The sequence below is a fragment of the Gobio gobio genome (genome assembly GCF_949357685.1).
Source record: "Gobio gobio genome assembly, chromosome: 14".
In the NCBI taxonomy this organism is placed as follows: domain Eukaryota; kingdom Metazoa; phylum Chordata; class Actinopteri; order Cypriniformes; family Gobionidae; genus Gobio; species Gobio gobio.
In genome coordinates, this window is record NC_137107.1 from 5956582 (window position 1) to 5984303 (window position 27722).

Sequence of the window (27722 nt, forward strand, 5' to 3'; positions counted from 1 at the left end):
GAAAGGATGGGGAATTTAGAACAGCGCCATACCGCCAAATCTAAATCTTTACAAAATATGCAATTAAAAAAAATTGTACTAAATGTTTGTCTATTGTGTTTTTTGACTTTAGTGGACCTGACAGAACTGTTAGAGGTGTATGAAAGACACCTGACTTTGATTGGATTTTACTACCCCTTACTATCAATATTTTGACATTTGAGCATAAACAAACTGATATCAACCTATGTTTCCGAACTTCTGACACTGGTTTCGTCTCGATCGGACTAGCGGTTTCGAAGACATCAGCTAGCATTTTATAATTGCTAAATTACCACGCAGCACAAACCATTGGCCGAAACCTGGCAAGTCTGGTATCGTTGGACTCGGCAAGGATTCAGGAGAATAAAAATAAGAAAATAAGTCAATTACACCCAAAGTTGTAAACGTTTGAAAAAAGAAATTCTCTACTAGGTGGCACTGTTTCGAAACTTCTCAGAGCACATTTTTATTTTAAATTTATTTTAGCACATAATTCAAAATGGCGACAGCCAAAATGGACGATATGGTAATATTTTGGACAAACGGTTCAGAAGTTATAAGCCAAAATAGCCATTTTTCGTATCTCCGGACCAGTCTGTGGCGCTGCGCCGAAACGCTTCATGTTACCTAAGGTCATGCTTGTGATGACATGTACCAAGTTTGGTTTGAATCCGATAAAGCGTTGCAGGGTGTCACGGAGCGCACACCTGTCACTGAGTGCGCGTCTTCACCTCCCTCCGGTCTCACACGCTCCTTGTCACCGGAGTTCTAGAACTGCAATTCCCATCATTCCCCTCTGCTATCATTAGTTCCCAGCCCTGTCTGGTTGTCTATTCATTATCCTCACATCCACCTGTTTATCATTATCCACCCTTTATCTGGACTGCCTTGTTCTTTGTTCTTTGTGAAGTGTTGTTTTGCCACGCTGCATGTTGCTACGTGTTTCCTTTGTGGTTTACTTCTGAGATTCCTTGTTTCATCATCTGTATTAATAAAGTTCTGCAGATGGATCCACTTGCCTCTACTTCGTCATTACAGAACACTTCACCACCACAGGATCCAGCAGACTTCCAGAGTCTTGTTTCCGAGGTTCGTGCCCAGGCATCTGTGTTAGTCACACACCAACAACAGCTGGTCAAGTTGACGAATCTCACCGAGGAACTTGTCAAGTCAGTTCATGCTCTCACTCTACAGAGCGCGGACGCTCACTCAGTTCAAGCTCCCGCTGCACCTGCGCACCTCCCATCAAGCGTGAGTACCGCTTCAAACAATCCCAGATTATCTCTACCTGAGAAGTTTAATGGTTCACCGGCTGCCTGTAGAGGATTTCTGTTGCAGTGTGAATTAATCATCAGCCAGCAACCCCAGCTGTACCCCAATGACGTGTCCCGCGTTTCATTTATCTGCTCTTTACTCACCGGGAGGGCGTTGGAGTGGGCAACGGCTCTCTGGTCGGGTGGTCATCATACATTTCCCTCCTATAATGTGTTTATGTCTCAATTCAGAGAGGTGTTTGAACATCCCGCGGGCGGCAAGGAACCAGGGGAACTGCTTCTCGCATTAAGTCAAGGAGATTCCACCGCGGCTGATTACACGCTTTCCTTCCGCACCCTGGCAGCACAGACGGGGTGGACCGAGGAACCTCTTAAACTGCTGTATCGAAGGGGTCTAAAGACTAATCTGCAGGGGGAACTGGCTTGTCGTGGCGATGGGATGTCTCTTGGAGAACTAATGGAGCTGGCCATTCGTCTCGATAACCTCATTCGCTCTCGACGTACGCCTCTCTCATCCAGTCTGCTCGCCTATCCTTCCTCGGGCACGGAGTACGAGCCCATGCAGGTCGGCTTCACACATCTCACTACGGAGGAACGTGAGAGAAGGATGCGGAATAAATTATGCCTGTACTGTGGCCAGGCCGGTCATCAGAGAGCTTCATGTCCTGTGAGATCCCGATCCTGTGATACTTCTGCGGTGAGTCCTTTGATTAAGTCTCCCAACTCTCTAACCCTCGAGGTTTCATTTTATTTTAATGGAAATAATTGTGAAACAAGAGCTTTAATTGACTCTGGTGCCGCTGGTAATTTTATCGATTTGGAGTTTGCCTTGTCTAAAAATATCTCTCTCATTCCTTGTGAGTCTCATGTGGCAGTGGCCGCTCTGGATGGACGCCCCCTGGGGACAGGGGAGGTTCAATACATCACGCAGCCTCTCACGCTCAACTCCGGATCTCGTCACATGGAGAGAATTCAGTTGTACCCGATCAACTCACCCCTTCATCCAGTGATTTTGGGATTGCCATGGCTGGAGAGACACAACCCTCTAATTTCCTGGAGCGACAGGAGAATCACTGAATGGTCCCCTTTCTGTCATGACCACTGTCTGCCTGCTCTCCATGGTCCTGAATCTAGCCACAGTTCGCGTGAGAGAGTGAATCTGCAAGGTGTGCCTGCTGTATATCACGATCTAGCCCAGGCATTCAGCGAGAGAGAGGCTTCACTTTTACCTCCGCACCGGCCCAGCGACTGCGCTATTGAACTTCTACCTGGCGCCGTTCCCCCGCACGGCCGTGTGTATCCACTTTCACGACCGGAGACAGAGGCTATGAGAGTGTATATCGAGGAACAGCTTGCTAAGGGATTTATCACCTCCTCCACATCTCCGGCATCCGCGGGGTTTTTCTTCGTCAAAAAGAAGGACGGGAGTCTCCGGCCCTTCATCGATTTCCGTGGTCTCAATGAGGTAACTGTGAAGTATCGTTATCCCCTGCCTTTAGTCCCTGCAGCTCTGGAGATGCTTCGCTCAGCTCGTTACTTCACCAAACTAGATTTGAGGAACGCCTATAACCTCATTCGCATACGGAGGGGTGACGAGTGGAAGACGGCCTTTTCTACGACCACAGGCCACTATGAATATCAAGTTATGCCGTTCGGGCTGTCTAATAGTCCTTCTGTATTCCAGTCTTTCGTTAATGAGGTCTTCCGTGACATGCTGAATCAGAATGTGATTGTTTATATTGATGATATTCTGATTTTTTCGGAGACCCTCGACGATCATGTACGGGACGTGCGTGCAGTTCTCAAGCGCTTGATTGAGAATCAGCTATACGCCAAAACTCAGAAATGCGAGTTTCATCAGACTCGGATCACCTTCCTGGGATATGTCATCAGCGCTGAGGGGGTTCTCATGGACGACAGCAAGGTTAAAGCCGTGGTGGACTGGTCTCAACCTTCTTCTGTGAAAGAATTACAGCGATTCCTGGGGTTTGCAAACTTTTATCGTAGATTTATCCGTAACTTCAGTCTCATTGTGTCTCCCCTCACATCTCTTCTCCGAGGAGGGGGAAAGCGCTTCCGGTGGTCTCCTGAGTGCACTGCAGCGTTTAATCAGCTGAAGGAGAGATTCACTGCCGCACCCATCCTCCATCATCCAGACTCGGAGAGGGAGTTCATCGTGGAAGTGGACGCCTCGAACACTGGAGTGGGTGCGATTCTGTCCCAACGTCACGGTAATCCTGCGAGAATGTTTCCCTGTGCCTTTTACTCCCGCAAGTTAACCTCGGCGGAACGCAATTATGATGTGGGTGACCGGGAACTTCTAGCCATGAAGGCTGCTCTGGAGGAGTGGAGGCACTGGCTGGAGGGGGCACGTCAACCTTTCACCGTCCTCACGGACCACCGAAACCTCGAATACATCAGGTCCGCCAAGCGTTTGAATGCTCGTCAGGCTCGATGGTCACTATTTTTCTCTCGTTTCAATTTCAGGATCACATACAGACCTGGGTCCAAAAACGGGAAGGCCGATGCCCTGTCTCGTCAGTTCGAGGATTCCAACGAAATCAGCCAACCAGAAACCATCTTACCACCCACTCTGATCGTGGCACCTGTGCAGTGGGATATCATCTCGGAGGTCACTGAGGCTCAACAAGCTCTTCCTGTACCGCCCGAGTGTCCTGTGGATCGCCTTTTCGTGCCACTCGAGCTCCGTGAGCGGGTACTTCAATGGGTTCACTGCACTCCCAGCGCTGGACATCCAGGTATCTCGGCTACGGTACAGTTAGTCTCCAACCGCTTCTGGTGGTCCACACTCCGGGCTGATGTTATCAAATTTATCCATCAATGTCCCATCTGTAACACAGTTAAATCTTCCCACCTTAAACCAGCCGGTCTCTTACAGCCACTTCCAGTTCCTCAACGCCCGTGGTCGCACATCGCTGTGGATTTCGTAACGGATTTACCTCAGTCTCAGGGATTTACCACAGTTCTGTCAGTCGTGGATCGCTTCTCCAAGTCCTGTCGGTTCATCCCCCTTAAGGGTCTACCTACTGCCATGCAGACTGCGGAGGAGCTTCTCAATCATGTGTTTTGTCTTTTCGGCATCCCCGAGGACATCGTCTCCGACCGTGGTCCTCAGTTCACCTCACGTGTTTGGAGTGGACTCTGCTCCAAGCTCAATATCAACGTCAGCCTCACCTCCGGATACCACCCACAGTCTAACGGTCAGGTTGAAAGGTTGAACCAGGACCTCATTCGCTTTCTGCGGACATACTGTCATGAGAACCAACAGGACTGGAGCCGATTCCTGGTTTGGGCTGAGTATGCCCAGAATTCCCTGGTAAAGCCAGCCACAGGTCTAACACCTTTCCAATGTGTCCTAGGTTTTCAACCCCCTCTCTTCCCGTGGGCTGGAGAGCCGTCAGACCTCCCTGCGGTGGATACGTGGTTGCAACGCAGTGAGGCCACTTGGAATACCGCTCATGTCCATCTGCAACGTGCCATCCGCCGCTTTCGTTTTCATGCAGATCAAAGGAGACGTGAGGGTCCTAGGTACAGGTCCGGACAGTGGGTGTGGCTTTCCTCCTGTGATTTACGTTTAAAGCTCCCCAGCAAGAAACTCTCCCCTCGCTTCATTGGGCCCTTCAAGATCCTTCGGCAGATCACTCCGGTCTCGTTTCGTCTGGCTCTCCCAGCACATTATAAAATCTCACCCACTTTTCATATGTCTCTTCTCAGACCCCCTGCCGCTCCCAGGAGAGAGGAGGTCCAGGAGGGGGTCGGTTCCGTGCAGGCTCCCCCAATTGAAGTCGGAGGCGAGGAGGTGTACCGGATACGAGACATCTTGGACTCCAGACGCCGCGGCAGGGTACTACAATATCTGATTGACTGGGAGGGCTGCGGTCCTGAGGAACGTTCCTGGGTCAGATCTCAGGATATCCTGGACCCTGCTGTTCTTACCACTTACCATCAAACTCACCCAGATCGTCCTGCTCCCAGACCCCGTGGTAGACCCCGTCGTCGTCCAGGTCCTCGCTTCCGGAGCCGCTCGCAGGGAGGGGGCTCTGTCACGTAGCGCACACCTGTCACTGAGTGCGCGTCTTCACCTCCCTCCGGTCTCACTCGCTCCTTGTCACCGGAGTTCTAGAACTGCAATTCCCATCATTCCCCTCTGCTATCATTAGTTCCCAGCCCTGTCTGGTTGTCTATTCATTATCCTCACATCCACCTGTTTATCATTATCCACCCTTTATCTGGACTGCCTTGTTCTTTGTTCTTTGTGAAGTGTTGTTTTGCCACGCTGCATGTTGCTACGTGTTTCCTTTGTGGTTTACTTCTGAGATTCCTTGTTTCATCATCTGTATTAATAAAGTTCTGCAGATGGATCCGCTTGCCTCTACTTCGTCATTACACAGGGATATAGCCTTAAGTTTATTTTTGCAACCGCTACGTAACATTTTTGGCGCGTTTATCAAAAACGGTTTGACGAATCAACTTGAATTCCATCTTTTTGTCAGCATGGTCTGAAGATGATCTGTTTCAATTTTTTTGAAAATTGGAGCAACGGCCTAGGACGAGTTCACAAAAGAAAATTTTCATAACATAATTTCATGTCGTCTTGAGCCAAGGAATCAGAGGAAAAAAGAATTTGTTTCTCGCCCTTAGGGTTCAAAATGTATTCGCATAAACATGAGTGAAACTTTGGACAGGTGGTGGCACTAAAGGGATTGTTTTAGAGACCCCAAAATTGGTGTGGTTAATGTTGGGCCAGTCCTCTATCTGTGTGCCAAATTTAATAACTTTCCCGCAAACTTTCCCAGTTCTATGAGCTGCCATTGGAGCGGAAGAAGAAGAAGAAGAAGAAGAAGAAGAAGAAGAAGAAGAAGAAGAAGAAGAAGAATAGGAACGCTAATGGTCTCAATAAGTGCCTTCGCACCTTCGGTGCTTGGCCCCTAAATAGGTCGCTTCAGCCAGACTTCCTTGACCTTTTTTTATTGAAAAATCTACAGCTGATGCAGATCAGAGCGTTGAAGGAGCACTCTTCCACCCAGATGGGAGAAAGAACACTACGGAGACCACATTCTACCCAAAGGGGAGGTTAGTATGTGGAGAATACATCACATGGACTTACACCTGGGAACTACCACACATGGACAAAAGTCCCTGCGGTAGGTCCTTCCTGAAAAGGGGGGAACTACTACAAACACAGCAACAGCAAACAGGCAGGTTTTTTTTCAATGAGCATGGGTTGTTCTAATAATTCCAGTCCATACATCAGTAATATAGAATGTCATGATTTATGAAGTTATTCAGTACCAAAAAGTCAATTGAAAAATTTCTCACCAGCTGTAGAAAAAGAAGATGAGGAAAGGGAGACAGACGGCCAAATGTATTTTACGCCAGTCCTTCAAACTGTATGCCACTCCAGCCAGAATCATCTGACCAAACGTGAAGAAGAAAGATGATATGGTGCCCACCAGAGTCCGAGCCTTAGTGGGAATCCACTCCACCTCTGAGAACATAAACATTTCAAGTCAAGTCACATTTATTTACATAGCGCTTTATACAATACTGTTTAAAAGCAGCTTCACAGTAATAAACAGCAAATATCATCTATTACGAAACAACTTCAATTTCAGCTGTAAAGCAGTAAAGCGGTCCTGCATCCAAAACGCATACTTCCCTACTATCTAGTAGGCGAAAAACAGTATATGACATACAAAAAATTCACAGTACTCATTAAAGAATAGGCAAAAAGTACCTGAATGACCTACTACTTCCAGCAACATACTGAAGTGTGCATGCCATGGACAGTTTTACTACCCCATGACTCCAGATTACGGATGTTACACGGCTCCCTGAAATGCGAGTGAGATGCTGCGTCACGGTGTTGATGTTATGGGAACGCCTCCAGCATGACCGATGTCTGATGCACATGTGAAAACACGCCAGTTCTATTGCTAACAGAGCTGTAGACATGTCTGAAGTATGGCAACATAACACAGCATTTAGCTCACTTTTCAGGGAACTGGGTTACACATGTAAACTGAGACGTTACCTTTCAAAAGTGACTCAATGCTGCGTCCCGGTGCGTCCTGGGGTGACAACAACAACCTTTATTTATAAAGCACAATTAAACACGATATGGATTGATCCAAAGTGCTGTACAGAGTACAAAGCAGACATATACAAAAATAATTACAGGTTTTCAAACGCTAAAGAATAAAAATACGATTTAAGAGTAGATTTAAAAATGTCCAATGAAGGAGCAGACCTCACATGATAGGGGAGACCATTCCAAAGCTTGGGCCCAGCCACAGAAAAGGCCCGATCACCCTTTGATTTATAGCGACACCGAGGCACAGTTAAGAGCAAGTGAGTAGACGATCTAAGTGCCCTGGCGGGACAATAAGGCACAAGAAGATCACTTATATACCTTGGTGCACGGCCAGACAGCGCCTTATACACTCACCTAAAGGATTATTAGGAACACCATACTAAAACTGTGTTTGACCCCCTTTCGCCTTCAGAACTGCCTTAATTCTACGTGGCATTGATTCAACAAGGTGCTGAAAGCATTCTTTAGAAATGTTGGCCCATATTGATAGGATAGCATCTTGCAGTTGATGGAGATTTGTGAGATGCACATCCAGGGCACGAAGCTCCCGTTCCACCACATCCCAAAGATGCTCTATTGGGTTGAGATCTGGTGACTGTGGGGGCCATTTTAGTCCAGTGAACTCATTGTCATGTTCAAGAAACCAATTTGAAATGATCGGAGCTTTGTGACATGGTGCATTATCCTGCTGGAAGTAGCCATCAGAGGATGGGGACATGGTGGTCATAAAGGGATGGACATGGTCAGAAACAATGCTCAGGTAGGCCGTGGCATTTAAACGATGCCCAATTGGCACTAAGGGGCCTAAAGTGTGCCAAGAAAACATCCCCCACACCATTACACCACCACCACCAGCCTACACAGTGGTAACAAGGCATGATGGATCCATGTTCTCATTATGTTTACGCCAAATTCTGACTCTGAATGTCTCAACAGAAATCAAGACTCATCAGACCAGGCAACATTTTTCCAGTCTTCAACTGTCCAATTTTGGTGAGCTTGTGCAAATTGTAGCCTCTTTTTCCTATTTGTAGTGGAGATGAGTGGTACCCGGTGGGGTCTTCTGCTGTTGTAGCCCATCTGCCTCAAGGTTGTGCGTGTTGTGGCTTCACAAATGTTTTGCTGCATAACTCGGTTGTAACGAGTGGTTATTTCAGTCAAAGTTGCTCTTCTATCAGCTTGAATCAGTCGGCCCATTTTCCTCTGACCTCTAGCATCAACAAGGCATTTTCTCCCACAGGACTGCCGCATACTGGATGTTTTTCCCTTTTCACACCATTCATTGTAAACCTTAGAAATGGTTGTGCGTGAAAATCCCAGTAACTGAGCAGATTGTGAAATACTCAGACCGGCCCGTCTGGCACCAACAACCATGCTACGCTCAAAATTGCTTAAATCCCCTTTCTTTTCCATTCTGACATTCAGTTTGGAGTTCAGGAGATTGACCAGGACCACACCCCTAAATGCATTGAAGCAACTGCCATGTGATTGGTTGATTAGATAATTGCATTAATGAGAAATTGAACAGGTGTTCCTAATAATCCTTTAGGTAAGTGTATATTAACATAAGGATTTTAAAATCAACTCTAAATTTATTGGGAAGCCAGTGAAGAGATGCTAAAATAGGGGAGATGTGGTCCCTCTTTTTCGACCCAGTCACGGACGGGTGACGGAGCAAAGCCCTGTGCTAAAAGTACATTTCTTACAAAGGGAGATATTGGTTGCAAAATTGGTTGCAAACCCATCACAGGCCTTGCAATGCCTTGACCCTTTGCTTGCATTGCCTATAACTACCTGCCCAACTAAGCTGTGAAAGACAATGACAGACTCATACCCCATTTCCACCAGCATGAACCGGTTGCTAGTTCAGAGCTAGTGCCGGTTCAGAGTTGGTTTGACTGACGAGCCATCTAATAACTGGTTTGCCTTTCCACAGGCTAGAGAGCCGCCACAGAGCCAGGTCTTACATCAGTGTATACGTCTCATCTTTCTCAGCAACGCTAGCGAGGCAGCGGAACCAGGCTTGTTTGAGATGCATCAGCACTGCACAGACCGATCAGCGTATGATATCAAAATACCGCAAAATTAAATTTTAACTTTGAATCAACAATGGAGTTTAAAAAATAAAGCCGATGGCTTTATTACGTTTATTTTCAGAGGACAAAATCCAGTGGGCTCTCAAAAGTCGCGTGCAGTCCTACGTCACTGGACTAATCTTCACGGTACTTTAGACTGCGGTGGAAATGCTGACAGCAGCAGGTCTGGGGGAAAAATAGTTCCTGAGAAAAAAAGTTTCTGGGACAAATTGTTCCGGGTAATTTCGGTGGAAACAGGGCTGTTCTCATCCCCAGCTGTGATGGCAGAACCAAGCAACTGAATTAGAGAAAACATGTCGAACTATCTTGGGCCATGCAGAAAGTGGGGCCATAGGCTTCCCACTTCTTATTTAAAACTGTCTGCACGCTTAAGCTGTGAAAGGCAATCATAGACTTAGTGAGCAAAGTTATAAACCATAGACTGTAAAAAAATATGGACATAGTGTCCGTGACGTCACCCATAGGATTCTGAAGAGCAGTTTTGAAGCGTAAAGTAGGGACGAGCTGGCCGTCGCCATCTTGGCAGCGCGTCAAGATGTGTCTTGAACATTGGGACCAATTGTTTTTATTTTTTATAAAGCATAAAGAAACAGAACAGTGAACGAAATTCTAGGTCTAATTCTAATTGGGAAATAATCCTTGTGGGACTATTTGCCTTAATTTGCGTCAAATATATTATTAGTCCTGAGATTCTTCACATCAGTGAATAAATACATAGAATCCACAATTAACATTTTAATTCCCTAGTGGTCTGGTGGTAAAAATATTGTAACCCGTGTCAAAGGTTACAGGTTCTAATCTGCCCTTGTATAGTTTTTTTCCCCTTTTTCATTAAATCAAAGCTGTTCATCAATGATTGTATATTAAGAGCAGGGACACCGGCATTAAAGCTACACTGTGTGATATTTTCCCCCATCTAGTGGTGAAAAGGTATATGACCATCCAGTGAATATTAGTTTCTGTTTCTCTCAATTCCGATTTCGTTTTAACTCCTACGGTGGCGATTTAGTCCAAGATTAATATGGCTTCCAGTTCGACCTCGTCCACATTGGACACGGTGCCATCGAGTGTTAAAATGCGAAAGGCAAAGCTTAAATTTACAGGTATGTCCCTCTTTGGCTAATGTACTTTCAAGATGGAGGAGCAACATGGCGACCGGCATTCGAACCCTCACCTGTATGTATTTTCAATGGAATATTATAAACTTACGAGAATACTTTATTACTTGAAAGAAGTAAATATACATTAATGAGCACATATATTTTTGAAAGAACTAAGTGTTTTTAGCTAAGAATAAACTAAAAAAGTTACACAGTGTAGCTTTAAGCAATAGATTGAAGCGCTCGTCTGTGTGTGAAGACTATGCATGAGCCAAAAGAGAACGTAAACCCTCCTACTTTGATTTGATTGGCCATCTCAGTCATTTGGACATTGACGAGCGCTAGACCACTGAGGCAAACCAGACCAAAAAAGTAACTTTTAAATCTTTTTGTCATCCTAACAACAACATACAGACTTCTGCAAGTGCAGCAGAACAGTGCTAACATTTCAAATATTGGGGGGGACAATTTGGCGATTTCTAATTATTAGGGGGGACTTGTCCCCCTCAATGTCTATGGTGGTTACGGCCCTGTCGCGCGTCACTCCCAGATAACAGAAAATGGGTAAAGAGGCAGGGCGTGGGTAACTTAGAGGTGAATTGCTCCCTCTCATAGCTAGCGCAAAATAATTTATATTTACCATAATGCACATAGCAAAACGAGAAAGGCACAACAAAGAAAACTCTGTAACTGTATGAATTAAGCGAAGTATGCTTTTGTTACATAATTGAACCATTGAAATGTCTTGTCCAGCAGAAAAAAAGCTGTCTCTGCGTCCGTTTTGAACCCCTTTAAAACACGGAGTTCACACCACCTTTCAAAAGCCATTTTTATCCTTGTTTTCTCATGGGCCCGGTTGCAGTCTGTTTTTTCTGTAGCCACTCCGAGGGTGCGTCTCAATCAGCTCTAGTTCAGTAGTCAGGGCACTAATCAGGGATCAGCCCATTGACTTATGTCCTGATCAGTGCCCTGACTACTGAACTAGGGAGCTGTTTGAGGTGCACCCCAAAAGTCCAAAGTCTTTTGCATTTTACTACGGGTGAATCTCCAGTTGTCACTGGTGATTGTGTTTGAACCTTTCTGGATCCGCCATCAAATTGATAAGTTTAATTATATCAAGTGCTGTGAGAAAAGGCTATAAATCTCCACCTCCAACATCCTCACGCGAAATATAGCCTACTAGCCGGGACACCTTCTTTATGTGTACAGATGTGAAGTAATGACGCAAAGACGTGCTTGAATTTCCAGCGGAAATCCACCAGTACCACTGGAATTAAAAACATTATTACAAGCTTACCGTTGTGAATCGACGAGCTAAGGTAAGCAGAAAGTATTGAACACTGGCTGGTTATGTACTTGCTCGAAAATGTATTTTGGATAATTTTTAACCCAAAAAAGTTATGGACTGCAGTTCTAATATCATGGCTAGCATGGGAAGTTAGCATTAAGAAGTGTGTGGAAATGTTTTACCCTGCCACAGCACTGATAAATCCGAGTGGTCCAATGACCTCAGTCAATAGACCAGACCCATAAGTCTTCTCAAGGAAAGCGGGGCTAAAAGTCTCCCACCCCGCATTAATAAAACATCTGCCCAACCAAGCTGTGAAAGTTAATCACAGATTTGGTGAGTGAAAGTAATTAACCCAAAAGGATCTAAGCCTAGGGTTAACACTATACATAAGCATGGAATTTTGGAAGTGTGCGGAAAGGAGTTGTTACCTGCCACAACACTGAATTACTGATTAAAAAAAGCCCCCTTTCCACCGAATTTACCTGGAGCAATTTGAACCAGGAACTTTTTTTACTGGAACTTTTTTTCCCCCAGACCTGCTATTGTCTGCGTTTCCACTGCGGTCTAAAGTACCGTGAAGATTAGGCAAATTAATCCAGAGACGTGGGACTGCGCGTGGCTGTTCCTCCCAGTCAGTGACGGACAGTTATCATTTTTGTGTGATACTGTCTGCAACAATAACAAGTATGGAGGAGATGCAAGCAGCGCTACTTTTGCTGGTTATGTATTGGTTTACTTAAGAGGTCATTAACAAAACGGCGGAAAAGAGACGTGCACTGATACTAAAGCGTATTCTGAAAGCTAGATTTAAAATAAGACAACGCATGTTATAATCAGCTATTACGGACATTGATCGTGCGATTGCTGAGACAAACGCGCGCCATCGGACAGAAAGAGAAAGACTGATATTTACTGAACGCAGAACGAACCTCGCAAGACTTTTAAAAATGTTGGTTGAAATAAAATGCTGCGTGAGCTCAACCAATTAGCGTGTCCAGCGCCCAAGTCCCACCCCCGAAAGTTCCTGAACTTTGAAAAAGTACTACCTCGCAAGCAGGGCCGTTTGGAGGGGGAAATATTTACCCGGAACGTCATTTAGACCCTGGTTCCTGCGGTCAAAACACACAGAGTACTGCCCCAAAGTTCCTAGTTCCTGGGGAAAGTTCCTGCGGTGGAAACGCGGCTAAAGTTCTAGTGGTCTAATGACCTCAGTCAAAAACACCAGATCCATGTTACAATCTTCCCTCCAGTACAGAACCATTCACATCTTTGGCCAGGTAGCGAGGTTGGCAATACAATTTCCTAAGAACATTGTTCTTTCAGAATGGAACCTTACTGGTGTCAAAAGACATTGAAACAGCTCGCCATCAGGGAACTATTAAATTGGGGACCCCAATAATATTCAAACGGGCTGTACAGCCCTAACAACCAAGGGGAGTGCAGACATTGGGCTGAAGCACCAAAGGTTGTTGTCGGCTTAAAGCCGTGAGCCCTCACATTCTTTCCTTTTTCCCAGTCCGCATGACCCAGTCATCTAAGACTGCTATGAAGTAGGTGTCCATCACAACAATGATGGCAATACACCTCAAGTGTGGGACCCTAGGACTAAGCCAGGATCTATCCATAGTTGAGGGTGTCAAGGCAGAAGAACCAACATAAGCATGCTAATCAACCTGGGAAACTTGCCATGTTCAGGCAGAGAAATATGTATCCTCTAGTCTTAATCAATCGTGACACACCAATCCTCAAATTGGGACACAATATTCAGCTAGAATTGGACACATCCATCAAAGCAAGAAGCAGGACCTGCTCAGTACTCACTACTGCAAGGAACACACCATTGAGATGAGGTGGATGAGACATAAACTGAACCTACAACCTCCACATACACATGGAGGTCTGGAACAGTTACTTGCACATAACAACAGAACACCTCATATTGGGGACTCATTGAATGGCAATGTCCAATATTTGCCTTCTAATTCTTGTCTACTACCCAAACAACTTTAATGTCCAAGAACCCCCAGAAAGGGATTGTATATATATCTTTCAGGAGATCAGTTTGGTACACTTGCAGAACTGTAATGTTTGCAATGCAACGCATAGCTATACACCCAACATTTATTCAGTTACATACTGAGCATTTAATTCCTCAGAGCCAGATGCCTATTCAACATTTAATGCTGGAGGCTTTCCCATAGCGTCAACACCATGACACAGCGCCAAGTTCCCTCTACATTTAAATGTTATAATTATAAAACAGCATATGCATACAAAATTAATTAAGTAATTGGTGTATTTCATTTATTGAGATTATTTGGATTGTATTTTTCCTTTGTAAATCATTTTTTTGTATATTGCATGTTGGATGGCAGTGAAGAGAGATACTCACTGAGTGAGACGCCATTGAGAATGACTCCGGACACAGACATTCCTGTGAGGAATCTGAAGATGCAGTACACCACGTACGACGGAGAGAGAGCCGTGAGTGCGCCTAAGACAGCAAGCTGAAAATATGACCAAATCAGAATGGCCTTTCGCCCAAACCTACATGAGAATATAAACACACAATAAAGAGCTGATTCTGAAATCTCCTTCACCCGTTTAAAATGGTACTGTAGTGTTTTTGTAATCCATAAAATTGAAAACAATGTAGTGCAAATAAGCATAGATGGAAATCCATGTGAAGATCTCATGCTGTATTAAAGGGTTAGTTCACCCAAAAATGAAAATTCTGTCATTAATGACTTACCCTCATGTCATTCGACACCCATAAGACCTCCGTTCATCTTCAGAACACAAATTAAGATATTTTAGTTGAAATCCGATGGCTCAGAAAGGCCTCCATTGGCACAATGCACTTTACACTCTCAAGACCCATAAAAGGTACTAAAGACGTCGTTACAAAGTCCATCTCACTACAGTGGCTCTACAATAACTTTATGAAGCGACGAGAATAGTTTTTGTGCGCAAAAAAACCCTAAATAACGACTTATATAGTGATGACCGATTTCAAAACACGGCCTCATGAAGCTTCGAAGCATCACGATTCATGATTCGGATCGCGTGTCAAACCGCAAAACTGCTGAAATCAAGTGACTTTGGCGATCCAAACCGCTGAATCGACTCACTGATTCATAACGATTCGAAGCTTCATGATGCTGTGTTTTGAATTCGGTCATCACTATATAAGTCGTTATTTCGTTTTTTTTGCACTATTCTTGGCGCTTCATAAAATTATTGTAGAACCACTGTAGTGAGATGGACTTTGTAATGACGTCTTTAGTGCCTTTTATGGGTCTTGAGAGTGTAAAGTGCATTGTGCCAATGGAGGCCTGACGGGTGTCGAACGACATGAGGGTAAGTAATTAATGACAGAATTTTCATTTTTGGATGAACTAACCCTTTAACAACAGTACAGTCGAGATCACTAAAACCAACCAGAACATCAAGGATAAGACCAGATTCCTGAATTTTCCTATTTGGTCAAAATATTGATATTTTGCATTTTAGGCTTATTTTACACTCTAAAAAAAAAAGGTTCTATATGGACCAAAAATGGTTCTTGGCTCGAAATCATAGGAGAACCTTTTTTAGTGCTATATAGCACCAATTTTGGTGCTTCAGTGGTTCTTCAGCAGTTCTTCAGCACCTTAGCACCTTAGTCAAAGAACCGGTGAAGAACCTCTGAAGAACCGCTGAAGAACCACTGAAGCACCAAAATTGGTGCAATATAGCACTAAAAAAGGTTGCCCTATGATTACGAGCTAAGAACCATTTTTGGTGCCATATAGAACCTTTTTTTTAGAGTGTATATGTATTCTGCAAATGTATTTATTGCAAGTGTAATGGTTTAGTTTTTTATATATAGTTGTGTGGAAATTACTACGTTGTGACTGTTGAACTTTTGGGGGCGTTTAAAATTGTGCAAAACAATCCCGCACCCTGTTGAGGCCTTGTTATAAAACACATAGGCTACAAACAGCATTACTCAAATTTAACATCGATAGTTAGTATGTTACTACCTTGAAAGTTATAACAATGTTTCTTCTGATATTTGACGATAACGGCGCTCTACACAGGTTGCGTTCTTCATGAAGTAGTGGTGGTGGTGCGCGCGAGACCAGAATCAGCGTAGCTCGCAGTGCCACCTGTTGGTGAAAGTCTTAGTTTTCTGACCTGTGACATTATTCCCAACTCCTATATCCCTCTTCTGAGGTAAATGTAGCGCAGCATAAGCCTCTGCAGATGATCCAGTTGCTGGCAGCACCTCTGGTCTTCAATTGACCGATAGGTAAGCCCCGCCCCCCTTAGTTACTGTTGCTAACTCTGACAAACAAACAGAGTCGCTAACTGTCTTACAATGACAGCTGTCAGTGTGAAAACCTTTTCCCAAGATGTTTTTGGACACAGAAGGACCACCTCTCGTCGAGGAGCATTCAAGTGGGACTTAAATATGCCATATTTATTTTAAAATAAATATGGTGGGTAACAAGATTAATTTGGATTTACAGATCACAATGCAAGTGGGAGAAGCCTCATGTTACGGTCGTCAGGATCGCAAATGACAACATCCAGGATCAACACTCTTCATGTACCGGAGGGTAAGATTAAATTCATTTACATTTGGCCAGTTTAATAAATGAAATGTAGACCTTTGTTTATGTGTTTTTGACCTACACTGTACATGACGTGAGAACAGTTAGTGTTACAGTACCCCAGACACATTGCTTGACCATTTTTGTAGCATGAAAACCATCAAACCGATGAGAGCTTTGGATCTTCCAGTGTTTCTCTATGGTGCTGAACCCTAAAGATGTCCGAGTTCTGGTCCCCGTGCGACTGATACTCAACTGCCATTGGCTATGGTCTTATCTAGCGAAACCATCGGTCATTTTCAAAAACAAATAACAATTTATATACTTTTTAACCACAAATGCACAACTTCAGTGTTCTGCTTTTGCACGATGTATGGCGCCATCACGTCGGACAGGTCACATCCGTGATGTAGGTGGAAGTACTGTCCCATTGCCGAAAAACTCTCATCTCATATTCTCCTCCAACTATAAAATTGTCCGACATCGTTGTTTTACCTTTGTTTTTGTAACGCTGCGGGAGGTTTAGGGAGTGGCCTCTTTGGGCAGCGAAGCAAGTGCATTCTGGGAGTTGTTGTCTTTCATCCACATTAGATAAAAATACATTTTCCGTCTTTTCTCAGCCTAGAAGGCATCAAATTCAAAAATAATTTCACATTTCTACTACATAAATGACCCCGTTTAAAAACACATTCATCTTCCCAGCGCTGAAGTACCCCTTTAAGTGAATGAAAGGCAATAATCAGCAAAATGCACTCACACAAATAACTTTATTTGATTGTTTCAATATGCATTGAAACAGATTATTTTATTTGAATGTTTCCTTAATATAAAATGACGTCAGGACCCTATGAATCGACTTTTTGAACTGGTTCATTGAGCCGAACTGTCCGAGAAGAACCGGTTCGCGGACATTAATTGGACTTTGCATCACTAGTGTAAATTGGTCAAATGAGTTTGAAAAAAGATTGAGATATCTGAAATTGTTCACGATTCAGCCTGGAGAAGAGGTGAGTTGTCACATTGCTATTTTACATTTTAATTTAATCCGACGTGGCAAAAAAGTGGCAAATCTGCATGACATATGCCTCATATTTAAACCTGTGTCCTAAGGATCTCATCCATGGTGGCTACCTTTCAGTTCAGTTGATTTTACTTTGTCATTAGTGTCCTTATGCAGCTAAAGATTGTGCTGATGTATGGGTTTAATGCACTTGCACATCATTGATATGTAATGTTTGTGAATATGATGAAAAGGCATCATATGTGAATATGTTTTGTCTAAAGGTGTGAACGTGTAATCAGGAAGTTATGGATGCTTTACCTGTCTGATAACCCTCCAAATACAATGGCACCTGTCAGTACTCCTCCCATGTAAATGGTCTGGCTCATCTGTTTGAGTGGACGAAGGGTACAAACTAAATCCCACTGTGACAAATGAGAGAAAAAGAGTTAGTTCAAAACATTACACATGTCATTTACTCTTTGTGCTTGACTCCCTCACTTGATTCCTATGGGGCATCAAGTGCAACCAGGCTAATTTTGTTGAACAAATGAAGTACATGACATGAAAAGCAGTATTGCTGTTACTGTAGAAAATGAAAAATATTGTACTGTAGAGAACTTTTTTCATTAAATCAAGCATTCTCTGTTAGTTCCGGCAGGTCACATATACACTGTAAATAAAATTACTGTAAAATTTACGGTATAAAAAACGGCAGCTGGGGTTGCCACCAGAACTTTACTGTAAAAACTAGTGATGTGTCGTTCATGAACGATTTGTTCATTTTGAACGAATCTTTAATATGACTCGAGAACAGCGAGTTGTCTCAGAGAGCGATTCGTTCATTTTGTGTTAACCACGCATGCACAACATCCCATACGTTCTGTACAGGAAACAGAATTGATTAGTTCACCTCTCAAGTCTTTGGGTTTGAGTCATTCGTTCAGCACATACCAGCCCCATAAGCAAGGCTATGCAGTCACCGGAAACTGAAAAGATTATTTAATCTCTAGAGTCTTCGGCTTTTAGTCGTTCGTTCAAGTCCCCATAGGCTGAATGCAGAAACACAAATGATTAGTTCATCTCTCGAGTCTTCGGGTCCGAGTCTCGTTCTTTTGTCACGTGACATGACAGCCGTGTTGGATACAGAAATGAGTTCATTCACAACCTTCCTTACAAACAAGTGCGTAGTTTTTTTTGTTTTTGTTTGTTTAGTTAAGTTTTTTAGCTAGTATAATAATTGATTTTCCTATGAAGACTGGACACATTGGGTTGGTCAGAATGGATAGGCATAACATAAATGTTTATTGCACATATCTTCTGATGATTTTATAATAATAAAGATATTACAACATGCAGTCAATAATACAAATGTAATGTTGTATATGTTGCGAGACACCGAACCGGTAAGCGGTCACGTGAAAAAAGAACGAGACTCGTAACAGAAGACTCGAGAGATGAACTATTCATTTCTGTTTCTGCATTCAGCCTATGGGGACTTGAACGAACGACTCGAACCCGAAGACTCGAGAGGTGAACTAATCAATTCTTTTTCCGGACTGTGTAACGGAGACCAGCTAGTAGTTGCTGTGCGAGTAAACCTCACTCCCCTGATCTCAAGAGACGTTCTAGCGACTGATGCTAGGGGTTGCAGTATTTAGTCTCCTTGTTAGAGCCTCTGACTCTCATGCCGGCGGAAGCAAGCTAAGCAAATTGATTAATCATTTCTTTCTCAAAGTTTATAGTTTATTTTTTATTCCAAAAGTAGTAAATCTGTTGGAAAATTTAACATGTAACATTTTAATTAGATTCTGCTGAAATGAACGAAATGACTTGAAAAAAGATTTGTTCATTTTGCTGAACAAGATTCAAAGAACCGAGTCAGAAAAATTATGGGAATGAACTTCCCATTACTAGTAAAAACTACGGTAGCAACATTTTAGGTTTTACAGATTTAAGTTAAATTTACAGTAAATAACCGTATTTCAGTAACTGAAACAGTGTTAAATTACCAACTTATTGAAATACTAATATCTGTTATGTACCTTTGATATATACTGACAACCACCAATCACAGTGGAGATGAGTCACATGATGAATCAAAGTTTTTAGGAGGACAAAACTAATGGTGCACAGTGTAATTCACACACACACTATAAACACCATCATTATAACACACATGATATTTAAAAATGCAATAAATATTCATTTAACAACATTAAATGTAACATAAAACCCTAATGTGCAAAACTGATCAGAAAAAACTAAGAAGAAACAATTATTTAAATGAAAATACATCAAATGTGAAGTGTCATTGTTAAGACCCTAAGGTATCTTGTTTGTTTTCATCTGTCATTGTCTGTGTATACTCTTTCTGTATGTATAGTTGTGTCTGTGTTCCAGGTGGGCGTGGTTTCCACTTACCGGTTGGGAAACACTGATTGGTCCAGCTAAGCACCTGACCAGTACTTAAGGACCGCCCCAAACACTCAGCCTTTGCCTCGTGCCTCGTTGACTTTGTGCTATATCGCCATCGTTATTCGCTTCCATTGACTTTCTGATTATACTGTTAGTTTCGTCATCGTTTGTTTGAGAGTGTCGTGCCAGAGAGATTGTGAGTGTATTAGGAGGTTGCGAGTGTTTGTTTATTGTTACTATTTCTGATTACCCGGTTTATTTGATCACTGCCTGTTTGATTACGCTTATTGACTTCTGAATCTGATTTGTTTGCCCAAAACCCTGTATATACTGCTGTAAAAACTATTGTATATATTATTTTCACTTTAAGGGAGGTAGGGGGTTTGACGCCAATTTATTTATGGTTTAATTTCACTTTGTTTATGGTTAAGGGAGATAGGTAAGTTAAGCTGTATTTTGTTTTCTTTATTTTTTGGTGATTTGTTTTCTTTATTTTTTGGTGAGTTAATTTAGGTTCTAAAAGATTGTTTTGTTTATTGTTTTAGCCGTGTCTGCCCCTGAAACCCTTATTTTCATTGTAAATAAACTTTGTATCGATTTTGATATCTCTCTGGTATTGAGACTCGCTTCCTTTTTGCTACGGTTGACCCCTAGCGGTCGTAACAGTCATGCAGGGAATTCTGGGAATGTCAATTTACATTTTTTTTGTTACTGTAAATTACACTACGACTTGTTTTTTTTTTTCACTTCCAAAAACTTTAAATTTAATGGTATTTTACTCTAAAATTACAATGTAAGGTTAGATCTATTACAGCTATTCACCGTATATAGTACTGAAACTTCCAGTTAACTGTTTTCAACCGTATAATTTTTACAGTCTTTTAGCATTTAAATCATGATCCTTTTTTTTTACAGTGCATCAGCACATCTTACATCAGACATCAGAGGATTGGCAAAATTTAGACCCCGCCCATATCAGCTGATCCAATTCCTATGCACTCAATTGGCCACTCTCAAATAGGGCGCCTTACTTAAGCGCAGCTTCAGTTCAGTCCGCCTGCTCGGCTGCTTCCACTGCACGCTCCTCCCCAGCTCCTCCTTAAACTGGGTTTAACTTAATCAAGGTCATTCTGTTGCATTGATGCATGCTCTGTTCTCAATAGGGGATTTACGCTGCTATCCCAGTTTAAAAAAGGCAAGGTTGTCCCCAGAAGCTGCTGCTGTTCCCAGTCTTGGCTTTTCATGGAGCTCATGACAAGGATGGGGAATTTATAAGTCATATCGCCAAATCACCAAATGAAACTTTTACAAAATATGCCACTAAAAAGTTTGTCTAGGGTGCTTTTGACTTAAGTGGTCCTGACTGAACTATATTTCAGCTTTTTTTTTGTTTACTTCAGCAGTTTTTCTCCTGCATATCTGAGTTGAGCACAAAGAGAAAACCCTTGCCCTATAGGCAACTGTGTGACCCCCACAACCACAACTTCCCTAAGCACTTCCCCTCGGGGGAATCCCCACCGCCATTTTGAAATGCGTTCAACTTCGGCAAGTGAGCGAGGGAAGTTTATTTGGACCTTTTTATTTATATTCATAATAAAAGCCCAAAAAACATACATTTGATGTAGACTTAAAAAATAAATAAGTAAATACTCATGACGAATCGTATGCCTCATATTTATACCTGTGTTCTAGGGATCTCGTCCATGGTGGCTCCCTTTCAGTTCTCATTTTACTTTCTTTAGAGAACACACCACAACCACACTCGCAAACTTCCCATTTTGAAGTGTGTTCAACTTTGTCAAGTGAGCGTGGGAAGTTTATTTGGACAGACCCTCAACCCTCCTGTCTGCAGTCCAGAGTGGACTCTGTCTCCTGTCCCTCCTATGGTCCCTCCCAAGAAGATTTTTTTTTTTTTTGGGGGGGGGGGGTCTACCCATCGCAGGCTGGCCCTGAAGGGTCTGCACCGCCTTGGCTCCCTGAACTTCCCGAGCCGCCATAGCCCCCTGAGCTTCCTAATAGGGCGAAGTCTGTCAGCAGTTGTGGGCGGGCCTAGGCATTTGTGATGTCACAAAAGCTACAATCTGGAAACGGTTTGTTCTGAGACACTTCTTAGGATTTATGGGGATCAAAAAAAGAGGAGTGGGGGGATTTTTACCATTATAGGGTGGTTGTGTAACACACTGCTGACACACAACATCATGTAAAAGTGAATTTTGCATAATAGGTCCCCTCTAATACAAACACTCCACCCACACAGTTTAGCAACCATTTCGCCTTCAGAACTGCCTTAATTCTACGTGGCATTGATTCAACAAGGTGCTGAAAGCATTCTTTAGAAATGTTGGCCCATATTGATAGGATAGCATCTTGCAGTTGATGGAGATTTGTGGGATACACATCCATGGCACGAAGCTCCCGTTCCGCCACATCCCAAAGATGCTCTATTGGTTTGAGATCTGGTGACTGTGGGGGCCATTTTAGTACAGTGAACTCATTGTCATTATCAAGAAACCAATTTGAAATGATTCAAGCTTTTTGACATGGTGCATTATCCTGCTGGAAGTGGTCATAAAGGGATGGACATGGTCAGAAACAATGCTCAAGTAGGCCGTGGCATTTAAACAATGCCCAATTGGCACTAAGGGGCCTAAAGTGTGCCAAGAAAACATCCCCCACACCATTACACCACCACCAGCAGCCTGCACAGTGGTAACAAGGCATGATGGATCCATGTTCTCATTCTGTTTACGCCAAATTCTCTCTACCATCTGAATGTCTCAACAGAAATTCAGACTCATCAGACCAGGCAACATTTTTCCAAATGTCCAATTTTGGTGAGCTTGTGCAAATTGTAGCCTCTTTTTCCTATTTGTAGTGAAGATAAGTGGTACCCGGTGGGGTCTTCTGCTGTTTTAGCCCATCCGCCTCAAGGTTGTGTGTGTTGTTGCTTCACAAATGTTTTGCTGCATACCTCGGTTGTAACGAGTGGTTATTTCAGTCAAAGTTGCTCTTCTATCAGCTTGGATCAGTCGGCCCATTCTCCTCTGACCTCTAGCATCAACAAGGCATTTTCGCCCACAGGACTGCCGCATACTGGATGTTTTTCCCTTTTCACACCATTCTTTGTAAACCCTAGAAATGGTTGTGCGTGAAAATCCCAGTAACTGAGCAGATTGTGAAATACTCAGACCGGCCCGTCTGGCACCAACAACCATGCTACGCTCAAAATTGCTTAAATCACCTTTCTTTCCCATTCTGACATTCAGTGTGGAGTTCAGGAGATTGTCTTGACCAGGACCACACCCCTAAATGCACTGAAGCAACTGCCATGTGATTGGTTGATTAGATAATTGCATTAATGAGAAATTTAACAGGTGTTCCTAATAATCCTTTAGGTGAGTGTATTTACAAAACTCCCAGTACCAGCAGCAAAATATAAAGTGCTTTAATGATAACACCTTGACAGATGACTGGCTGACAATGTACTGTATCAATGCTATAGGGAGAGCTTGGGTGTGTATGGGCCCATCGCTGATTTCCCCTTGTGGAATTAATAAAGTTTCTAAACTAAACTAAACTAAACAAAACTAAACGTTTTTTGGAGGACATGTTTATAGAATATAAATGTGTGTCTTCCACAGAATGAACATTTTGTGAATATTGTGAATTGCTGAATCATAAAATGGAATGTACCTGTCACAGTTATGTTTAGTTTAGTTGGTTTTCATTTGTCACGTGTTTCTTTGTTCAGTTTCCCGCCACTCCTTTGTTACCATGGTCACTGTCATTATGAGTTCATTTAGTTCAGCTGCGTCTGTTTTATTGTCCTTGTTTGTGTTCACTACTTAAGTTGTTCCTTCTCCTGGGACCTATACCATGAAGCAGGTTTAGCTGGCTAATCAGATATGTTTAAGCTTAGTTTGTGCCAATCCTGGGTTTTAGATTAAAGTGGTTTGGCTCTTAGCAGTGTTCATCTCCATAGTAACTTACGCTCCACGGCGGTTATGTTCTGGATAAGAGATCTCAAACTGAAATTGGACCAATCAGCTGTGAGCAAAGTGACACACCTCTGATGTTCACCTCTGTGACCCCCTGTTTCTACTACAAATATCGGCTGGAACTTTACTTGATAAAGTTTTAAATATAGATATTTTTCTTACACAAACGCATCGATTCACTTCAGAAGGCCTTTATTAACACCCCAGAGCCGCGTGGAGCAGTTATTCGACGGACAGATGCATTTTTTATGGACTTCAAAAACAGAGCAACTATTTCTGCAGTTATAATGCTTGGATTAGCCTGGACTTTTGTAATATAACTCTGATTATATTCGTCTGAAAGAAGAATGTCATATACACCTCGGATGACTTGAGGGTGAGTAAATCATGGGCTAATTTTCATTTTTGGGTGAACTATCCCTTTAAGTTTATTTAGACCCTGTTTCTGCGGTCGAAACACACCGAGTACCACCCCAAGGCCCCTAGTTCCTGTGGCGGAAATGCAGCTTAAGTCTGTCTACCTGCATACACCGTTCCAGTACCAAAAAAAACATATTTTTTTTAATTTTGTGATTTGGGTGCTTTTTAAAATTATTATTAAAATGGGCTATTTTTGCTTTTATTTGCACAGAATTATGATTAAATAAAGAAGAGAAAAAAGAAATCGTGCGCAGTTGCAGCATTTAAAATATACAGTTTTCTTATACACAATGGGATCCCAAAATGACTAGTAATACTTCTATCTATAACTCTATATATGCAAATTCAATTATTAACAATTGAACATTGAACTGTAAATTCATGGTAATTTGAGAATGAATTGGTATGGTTTTCATTTGCTTTAAGCAGCATATTATCCATGTTATCCCGCATGATTTGAAAAGAGCATCCGAAAAGAGCATCTTGTGCTGCAATAGAAAAACCTTGCTCAATGTCTGAAATGTGTTCACATATCTCAGTGCCACTACTTTTCATATACCTAGAAATGCAGAATCTGCCATATTTAGCCTATGTAGTGCTTTCATAACTTGCCTTTGCTTTTTAAATCCTAAAACATTTGGACACCACTATATCAATTTTGACCTAAAATGTTGAGAAATAGGCCTACATATTTTGTGTCAGAGCTGATGAAACGACTTACTTCTGATACTATAGATGAGATGAATTGAGTCTTGTCATATGTCCAGCCATCAGCACAAGCCTCGGTCTGCAGGTCAGTTGCATTTCTGCGACTCAGTGTGTCTGTGATTAAATGCCACTGAGTATCAGTGTACCGAGAGCATTTGGACAGGGTCAGGGATGAATCCAGTGGGATGAACGCGCGCAGGAGTGACACGGTGCTCTCATTCAGTGCAGCCGTTATATTCGGTATGCGACAGTGATGCTCCGGTACACCAGCTGTAAAGTTATTTAGCAAATTCTGGCTAGCCATCAGAAGGCCCGGGATGGACAGAAGAGTGACATGAATCATCTGAAAGCGTCCAAACCCGCCAACATCATTGAGAAGATCCGTAAAGCCCATACTGATCCAAGACTCCCGTGATATTTCTAGATCTGAGGAGTTTTCCTCAGCGGATTGACACAAATGAACTCTTAACCTTACACGAAAGATATAAGCAAAAAAAAAAAGCTGTTTAAAACTTTGAATGATTAATTTTGGGGTTAATAGTTGCCAAAGGAGTTTCTGATTTCTGAACACAAAGCATTCTTCCAAACACAGAGCTGAAGTGAATTAAAAGTCACCCCCTCCATGACACACACACACACACACACACACACACACACACACACACACACACACACACACACACACACACACACACACACACACACACACACACACACACACACACAGAGGGCAATAAGTTTTAATCTGATTAAAATCCCTCACTGGAATTTTCATAAAGAGCTTGGGCAGGACAAGTGACCTTGAAGAAAGCCATTGACAAAATAAGCTAAGTCTCGTTCTTTACATTTTTGTGTTTTTAATTTAAATTAAAAAACTATGTTTTTGCAATGTGAACTTTTAAAAAATGTTTGTCAAACTTAAACGTGCTTCAGGTGGTAACTGGTAACCAAAAATACTATAAATAAACCAAGCTAACTTCTGTCATGTTCTCTCAAGTAATGAACAATCATAATTCCAGTGACGTTAATAGAATATGTGTTCAAACTTTAAGGGCTGATGAATTGAGAAATCAACTTTCCTTTGAGCCTTTGTTATATAAAAGTTAATTGTGATATAAGAATATCCTGTAAGTTTCAGAGCTGAAAACAGCTGTAAAGCCGCTGAAATCTCGCTCCAATGAGCGGCATTGAGCTGCGGTTCGAAGGCCTCCAGCTGGGTAGAATGGATTTGATTATAATATTCTTTATCTGACTCCATTAATCATAGTTGTCGAATTTAGGTTAGAATGCAAAATTGGTTGTTTGGTCATTTATATTTGATATAGTCACACATTTAATCATTTCGTTTTAACCTTTTGTTGCAATTATATCGTTCCGTTCTGGAGAGAGTTAATAATTACAGAGTAATTTAGAAAGGATCAAAATGTAACAATTTTATTAACAGTCAGGTAAATGTATAATGCCAATTACATAATCAATTCAAAGATAATTCATACATAACATCAAATATTCCGAAATAGCAAAGAATAAGATACTCAAGACACTCTGCGTTACGGGTCGAACTCATTACAGTATTGCGCCCCGAACTCATTGCTGTATCGCTTTAAGTAACTCAGACCAGACCGAAACAATTCAATTTCAAATCTTTCAAATGGAAATACATGATAACAAAGGGAATTTGCCTGGATTGGAAAAGAGCCCAAAATGCTCCAAAAGCCACATCCACCATCATGAGTAAAATATCTCTAAACTCTAAAAACTCTTATTAACTTCTTGTATATTTCTGTGGGGATGAGATTTTTGTACCATTCACACTGAGACATTTCAAACGATATCAAACACATATAATACTGTATAGTGAGAATTGACATTAAATCCAATAGATTTTGGGTGAATTCTAAGTGATCTCTCAACATGAAGTGGAGTAAGATGGGGGATATTTGGGGCAAGATAAATACATGCAAATGAAGGCCATTCTCAGTTGATTCACTCAGTGGGACGTCGGAATCAAAAAGTGTCCGCTCAGTGAGTTATTGTCTTTCGCCAGACAATATGGAGTAATGCAAGTTTTCACAGTCTTTCACGTCCTTGTTAGTCAGAAAAAAGCTTTTATTGACACCAGGCCCAGAAAATGAGAGCTCTCAGAATATGTCGACCACTGACGTCATAGGACGCAGAAGCACCGCCTCAAGCCCCGCCCACCGACTCGTGGAGCTAAACGGGTCGAGCAATAAACATGCCGGTTCCAGCTCGCGTGCGTAAGACATTGCGCGTTTGTTCGCTTCATTTCACCACGGATTCGTTTGTAAACAAGACACAGGTGGAGACTGGATTTGCAGACATATTGAGATTAAAACACAACGCTGTGCCTTCTGGATCCGACAGGAACGCTGCAACACACTAATGTGAGTAAAACATGTTTTACTATATGTGTTAGTATTGCATTGTTACTGATCGTTTGAGATCTATTGATTACATACCTTAGCACGCGGTCACAGGCTGAAGAAGGTGTTATTGGTTCATTCGTGATCAGACTCGGACTTGTAATGCCAGTGCTCGCAAAGCCCAAAGTCCCGGGGCTATGTGTTTTTCAGACGGGCTATCACCTTTCTTGCGCACGCTCGCGCGCGTGTGTGTGTGTGTGTATGGTCCACGGTTATATTCACTGATGATCGGGCGAAGT

General features: G+C 42.5%; 1 protein-coding gene across 1 annotated transcript in view; it reads right to left on the reverse strand.

Moving 5' to 3' along the window:
- The window catches only part of oatx (organic anion transporter X), a 42011-nt gene extending 16301 nt beyond the window's left edge, over nucleotides 1-25710 (reverse strand). The window contains exons 1-4 of the mRNA XM_079835250.1: nucleotides 25053-25710; nucleotides 17817-17920; nucleotides 14290-14444; nucleotides 6636-6804 (exon numbers count right to left, since the gene is read on the reverse strand). Of these exons, the coding sequence (XP_079691376.1) occupies nucleotides 6636-6804; nucleotides 14290-14444; nucleotides 17817-17920; nucleotides 25053-25433 (809 nt within the window). The 5' untranslated portion in view covers nucleotides 25434-25710. The remainder of the gene's footprint in view (nucleotides 1-6635; nucleotides 6805-14289; nucleotides 14445-17816; nucleotides 17921-25052) is intronic.
- Nucleotides 25711-27722: the final 2012 nt, after the last annotated feature.